Source organism: Trachymyrmex cornetzi, unplaced genomic scaffold (genome assembly GCF_001594075.2).
Source record: "Trachymyrmex cornetzi isolate Tcor2-1 unplaced genomic scaffold, Tcor1.1 scaffold16, whole genome shotgun sequence".
NCBI classification, from domain to species: Eukaryota; Metazoa; Arthropoda; class Insecta; order Hymenoptera; family Formicidae; genus Trachymyrmex; species Trachymyrmex cornetzi.
The window spans coordinates 6,672,025-6,679,494 of record NW_017296201.1 but is presented as its reverse complement, the minus strand read 5'-3'; the positions used below and the strand labels follow the sequence as shown (position 1 = coordinate 6,679,494).

Genomic DNA, 7,470 nt, shown 5'->3' with positions numbered 1-7,470 from the left:
CACACACACACACACACACACACACACACACACACACACACACACACACACACACACAAACAGAAAATACATGCGCGCGCGCGTGAGTGTGTGTGTGTGTGTATAAAGAATGTAATCAATGATTCTTATTAGATTGTATGGTAGACTATTATATGCATAATACCTGTCATTTTCAGGTCGTATTAAGAAAATACGGGATGTTGCAATAAACAATGAAATACTAAGGAAGATAAACGATAAAATACTGAAGAAGATAAACGTTTTTTTTACACAGCAATTAGACTAACAAAATTATTTTAATCATCTATTCTTTTCTACATGTTTCGACATATACAAGAATAATAAAAATAACAATTTCACAGTCGTGAAATAGAAGATATAGTAGTTGCATCGGATCTTTTTTTCACTGCTAATCAGTCTTATAATTAAGTGCATTGCTTTATATTCGCTTGTTTTATACAGCTATATATACAGGATGTCCCAAAATTCGCGCATTCGGATATAGAACATGATACTTTATGCTATAACAAACAACTTTTTCCTTTAGCAAAATTGCGCCCGATAATTTTTGCGATTATTTGTTAACTTCGACCTGCTTTTCTGCAAAAATTACTTATCGGATGCAATTTTGCTAAACGAAAAAGTTATTTTTTGTGTTAAAACGAACAATTTTTTCCTATAGTAAAATTACATTCGATTCATAATTTTTGCGTTACTCGTATAACTTCAACCTACCCTTCTGCAAAAACTACTTATCAGACGCAATTTTGCAAACGGAAAAAGTTGTTTGTTTTAGCATAAAGTATAATGTTCTGTATTTCAAATGCGCGAATTTTGGGAATATATATATATATATATATATATATATATGTATATATAGGGTGTTTCCTCTATCTTGATCATTTAAAATATCTCCAAAAAGATCTATTTACTGATCTTATTAGTTTGACCTTTGGTGGCGTTGCTAAGGTTAGGTTACGATTACATCGATTTTTTAAAATGGAAATATTTTCTTATAGAGTTTTGGAAAGCTCTCGACACCAGTTATTAAATTCTGAAATCAAAAGTAGGGTGTTCCATTAAAAAAAATTCATGTGACCTTGATCTAACCTTGGCAACGCCACTCAAGGACAAACCAATAATACCATCTTATATCCTCCTCGAAGTAATAAAATTTTTATCTAACTTTTTTTTCTAAAATGCACTAATCAAGAAAAATTTGAAGTCGTCATAAAAAATGGGACACCCTGTATACACACCGCACGCACGCACGCGCGCGCGCGTGTGTATTGCAGCAGTTCCACACTGGATAAACTTTTAATATTAATTGGCTCGTCATGTAAATTGTAGCGAAGTCCAATATTGGCATTACCACGAAAAACGATCGAATCGATCCTTGCGTAGTAGGCACACCCCACCGTCACGTGTTCATGAAAACTACGTGGGTGCTGGGTACTCCGTTTGCTTATTTATGGAATTTAATAAGTCATTCATGTGTCCAAGGTGCGGAGCCTTGGTCAGTCATACAAAGTATGTAAGTCGCTGAAATTTGCATTACACTTAAAATTAGTAATATCGATCGCCGTATCCATAGTTTGTGTATGCACTCACTATTGTTTGCGATGGATTTCGGTCGAAATAAAAAATGACATAAACATAAATGCGGTATGTCAGTTAAATGGAACATGCGCGCGATCGATGCCAAATCGTGACTATGTCAAGGAAGTTCGCGTTTATCCCAATAACGCAAAATAAGATACATGATAGTATATATGTTTTGATACTGTATCAATTTATTCGTATTCTCTATTAAATATCATAAAATATTATCGCTGAACATTTTAGTAAAAAAAATTGTCATATCGTGAGTGATTAAGAATATCTGCCTTGACAGATTCAAATATAAGTGCATATCGCAACCATCTGGAACCTTGACTCAAGCCAACAGTGCAACTCCTATGGAAAACTATCCGATGATCTCGTTCGTGGGAACTCACCACTGGAGAAGAAGGACGTGCTACGACCAATGCACTCGGTAGCGGGTGGTGAATTCGGTGGCGCCGACGAGGAGGACGACGCGGCGGTAGCGGAGCGGTATCTGGTGCCCTTCCAAATCACTAGCTTGCCCAGCACCGTCAGCAGAGACTCCCGCAAGGTGTTGTGTCGGCTGCCGCCGCCCAGGCTGCTAGACGAGTCCCTCTTCGAGCACTCGCCCACCGCTTCCACCTCATCGGACGACGAAGCGAGAGCGAGCGCGTGCGATCGCTGCAGACCGCCGCCAGTCGTTACCTCCAGCTGCGGTTGTTGTAATTGCAACTGCTGCTTGTTCCGCTGCGTTTTCCGTCGCTTCTTTCGTTTCCTGCGGTTATTACCACCGCCATCATCGTCTTCCTCGGCCTCCTGCATCGAGTACCTGAGCTGTCCACCTGCTTCGCTGCCCCTGGACACTGTCGTTGTCCTCGCGGTACCTCGACGCGTCGTCGCATCTGTTGACTCGATCTCGCCGTCGCAGTCCTTCACCTTTTAGTTGCGCGACATGTAAACGCTTACGTTACTTAATTCACGTTCAAGGGCGGGTAGGAACGATCGGTCGAGGACACACCGTTTGGTACGAGAGATGCGCTTTTTCGTTTTATTGTTTACGATCATGGACGAGGGCAAGAATTCTCATTGATCGCGATGTGCGTCAGAAAACATCGAATGAAGTATAAAGAAATACAAGCTAAAGGTGTAATCGAAGATTAGTGCCAAGGATGTGCAAAGACTTTATTTTGTTACTATAGAATTGCCAAAAAAGCCAAAGAATTAGCAAATTCTTCAAAATTTGTGTTAAGAATAGAGGTGGCATTTCATGAAACATTCCATCTATATAGTCAGGTTATTAGCTAGGCGACTCTATACTGGTGACTGTTCAATTTTATATTTTCTAAGCATAAAATAGGATTAAAATAGGCGCCATTATCTGCTTCTGCAGATCTTGTTTGTTAATGCTTAAAAATAAATCGACCACTTTGAGATGCCTCGCGAAACTTCAACGTCACCTCATGATATTGCATTTTTATAAGGATTGCGTAAAGCGAAAAGCATAAAATTGTCTATAAAGGGGATCTAAACCGATCTAAATCAATTAACCTTAGCTAATTAAGTCATTAATAATATATATAAATACGCATATATATATATATATATATATATATACACGTTTTTGTTTCATAGCAAACGTGAAAATAAGAATAATTTTAGATTGATATAATAATTTTGCACGCGTACGTCTCAGTTAAAAAGAAACTGTTATTGCGATATATCTACTCTTCATAAACATAAATATTGTTTGCACATTTCGGTGAAGCTAGCGCTATTTTCATAATTTCGATATAAGTTATGTGGCCTAGTGTTTACTTTATATGCCCTACCTATTTACTTTGTAATTATACAGTGAATTTAACAAATAGCATTAATAAAGCATATATGCAGGTTATCCGTCTGATTCGATTGCATTAATTTATTGCTCAGTTTGTTCATTCTGTTATTGTTAGTAAAACAAAATGTAGAACGTTGTGATCACGATGTAATATTTTGCTATTTTTGTGCTAAGTCCAAAATTGAAAACTGTTATGTAGTTAGTAATTGCTTTCCATAATTATCAAGAGATGATTATTAATGTCCGTAGTACATTTTATTGTAGCTTTATATTTATAATATATGTATTGATAATAAAGTATTTAGTTTTTATTTTTATTTATAATCAAAGAAAGAAAAACTTTGTAAAGTAGAACTAACGCGTGGCTTAGCGCCGAGAAACTACCAGTGTCTCTTGGTCAACCCCTAGGTCATAGAATCTTGAATGTACACGCATCAACTGTAACGTTTTTTTTTTATTATTCCAAACCTGGATTTTGTTATTCCAAATTGAATTCTAAGTTACCTGCTAATTCACCTGCTAAACATTGTGAAGATAATAATAAATAAGTCAATTGTTTGGAAAACAGTTCTATGTGCATTCTTACATGTTAGTATATCTTCTTTAATAATCTTATAAAAGCAACATTAGATCACTTTATCTTTCATTTTTCTGACATTTTTCTATGAAAGTAATATTTTCTTAATGTTCAAAAATTCTTTTGAATTTGATCATCAGTTTTTAATTTTGAATAGAAAAGAATTAGAAAAAAATTGTAAAGTTTAGTTAAGTCATACAAGATCCCGGATACCTCAATTTTGATTTCTAACTTTATGGCACGGTTTTTCATTATCTGGTTAACTTGTGGTTAGGCTTAATCTGATGTTTTATCCAATGGATATTTATTTAGGATGATATCATTGGGTAAAACATTAGATTAAGCTTAATCAGAAGTTAATCAGATAATGAAAAATCGGGCCCAAGTGTTAAAAAAAAAGATCTAACAATTAAGTATAAAAAATAAAAATTCCTGAAACTCTAAAATATAAATAAGAAGGAGCATACAGCCACATATGCAAGATATTTTTGCTAAAGTCATATATTTAAAATTTTTAATGTAGACGTTTTCGGCCAAGTCTTGGCCATCATCAGTACAATAAAAGAATGCGAGATGTTAAATAATAAAACGGCAATTAAGATGTCGAAGTGAAGTTCGTATTCGAAAATTATTCTGATTTCTTGATTTTTTTACATATGAGATTAAATCTTATTTTTTGATCGCTGTATGTTAACACGGGATTGCCAAATTCTGACAACAAATTTAAATAAGTTATTATCTTAATTTAATTTATTAGTAACTTAATTATAAAAATTATAATACTACGTATTACCACAACGATCAATTACACTGTTGCAATGTTATTTAGTGAAGAATATTCAAAGCGAAAGAATTTTATGTTGGTATGAATATTAAGAAAGTTCGTGTAATTATAATGAGCCTGAAACTCTTTTTCAAACATCAGAAACTTTAAAAAAGAAATCAGATCTTTGTTAATTGTTATTTGTTAAAGAAATTTTGCAAATGTATACTGATTTGTGAAGGATGATTGTGTTCCACTTTGCCAGCAATTTACCATTTATGTAGGCCGCGTAAAATAAATCCCGAAGATTGCGGGTGTTCTAGAAAACGCGTGAAAAGCAGCGCGGCGCATACAAGTATAGATCGCGCGGCATGCGTGCGTGAAAACATGTCACGGACAAAGCGAATAGAGACTTTTTCCGGTACTCGCGATAAAGCTTCAGCACGTCGATGAACATAAAGTTGAACGTCTATAAGAGCTTTATTGGCCGTTATAAGCTGCGACCGTATGTCGCCGCATTTTTTTCTCTTCGCGGATGACGTACGCGCGCGAGAAAGTGTATGTCAAAGTCTATATCGATGATAGTGATTACAGTACTGTAATGCACGAATTAGTTAAAATGCATACTCAAATAACATGCGTGTCCAAAAAGGGGACATTAAACGTTTTACAAATGTTTTGAGGATATATGTTCATGACATGATGTTCGTGAAAGACATCTTCATGACGTCTTCAAGACATTTTATGTCCACATTTCGGACATATTATTCTCTGAGTATACATATAAGCGCAAATGGCAAAACAGCAAAAGATTTCGTATTTTTATAATTCTAGAAAATTAAAATTCTAATCTTAAAAGAATAAGAATCTAATCATAATTATCTCTTTATTATTCCATATCTTGAGTTATAAGAAATATATATTTTTTATTCTATTCCATCTTTGTAGCATTCACGTCATTTTACATTTTAATTGTGTGAAATATCATATTGAAATCTTCTATAATAATTCAAAATATGTACGGAGCTTGCTTGACCAAACTGTACGAATGTTTCGACCGACTGGCTCAAATGCTCCGATTTACTCTCGCAAGCTGGTTCTAAGCTACACGCGATGGCAATTCCACATGTAACAAGATTAAACTTGCATTCGAGAAAGTGGTAAGAGAATATCGATTAGTGAAATCAAAACGTTCCACTCATTAATTATTATAGATTTAAAAAATTATTTTATTATAAAGTACAAATGTGCATGTGTGTTTGAGTGTGTCTATATAATTTTAGCTTTATACTTTATATAAGTATTATACTTTGTCTAGGTGAGAATTCGCGTGCAGATAATTTCCATAAAACATTTACGAGTAGATATATCGCCATGATAAGACTAATCAATTATCTTAAAGAGCTTCTTCTGTCTGGACAGGTATATGTGAATGTGGAGTATGAATAATACAATCGCCACGGGAATAAAAAAATGAATAAGGATAGGAATGCGTCTGTGTTAATCAAAAAACTGGACAAATCTATATGCTTCGCGGTAATAGCTCATTCGCACCAATAAAGTCTCATTCAAAGCGCATTACTTGTCAAACGGAACGCGGGCTAGCGAACGGAAGTCCATTGTATAATATCGAAAATTACGTAACTTTTCAGTCGCGTTGTTGTGTACTCAGGAAGTCAAATTGTCCTTCCAAGTATTGTTTTCGATTTGTTATCGGACGAAATTAAAACGCATATTTTGTGCGTTATATCAGCGTAAAAAAGCAGAATCATACATATATTATTATGTTATTATAAAAGGAAAAAATTATGTTCAATAGAGAAATAATTTTTTAATATTTTTGAAAAATCTAACTTTTACATTACATATCTACTAGAGATCATACTAAGCTTCTTAGCATATTATGTTATACAACAGGCAACATTATATTATAACTGTGATTACGTTGCAATGCGTTATTATTGCCAGATACTTAAGTTATGTAACCACAAAATTAGAGGTAAGATCCTGCTTGCTAATATAAACTTGCAGGTTAGACACAAGACAATCTGTTTTTATGAGAAATGTTGTGTCATCTATATTTAATTAAAAACTTAAACAATAAAGATTGATTGCTGTTAATATAAAAAAATCTATATTAATCTATATTAAATCTATATATTTAAAAAATGTTCTGCTTGTTTTTTAAATTAGTTTCAAAAAGGAAAAGAAGATTTCTCCTTTAATCGGAAACATCACATAAAATAGCAACGAAATGTTAAGCAATTACTTCGTCCGGATAAATACGTGGATTAAAATCTCGCCGGTGATCGCTCGGCAATACAATCGTCGAGTATTTTCTCGAGCACGATCTCCTTGTTAACGGAGATATAACCGTTTCTTTTCACGACGGGTATTTCGCGCGACTCCCGTTCGTCGCATCCTCGAGAGGGGTTGAGGACTCACCTCGAAGACCTCGAGTTCCAGCGTGTCGACCTCGACGCTCATCGTCTATCCTACGCAAACTATAAACCCTCTATAAGGCCAACCTCTTCTGCCACCTTCTGGCACCTGAGCCACGCTGCCGTCGGTGGAGAGACGACGACCTCGTCCTCCCCTCCGCTTCGCGCTTCGTCTCTTACATAGTTCTTCCACCTGGGGGCCACCACCGTCTTCTCGTCCCCGTCGATCATCGCGGGGCCGCATTAGTCCAGCAGCATTAATGACACC

The 7,470-nt window shown here is 35.2% G+C and overlaps 1 protein-coding gene across 6 annotated transcripts in view; it reads right to left on the bottom strand.

The window, feature by feature from the left end:
* LOC108758845 (ATPase phospholipid transporting 8B) overlaps window positions 1-7,442 on the bottom strand; it is a 17,350-nt gene extending 9,908 nt beyond the window's left edge. For 5 of the 6 annotated variants that reach the window (XM_018504011.1, XM_018504012.1, XM_018504013.1 and 2 more), the window contains exons 1-2: window positions 7,290-7,442; window positions 1,998-2,520 (exon numbers count right to left, since the gene is read on the bottom strand). In XM_018504011.1, the coding sequence (XP_018359513.1) occupies window positions 1,998-2,520; window positions 7,290-7,433 (667 nt within the window). In that variant the 5' untranslated portion in view covers window positions 7,434-7,442. Of the gene's footprint in view, window positions 1-1,997; window positions 2,521-7,206 lie in introns of all 6 variants that reach the window. The other variant, XM_018504015.1, reaches the window with a different exon arrangement.
* Window positions 7,443-7,470: the final 28 nt, after the last annotated feature.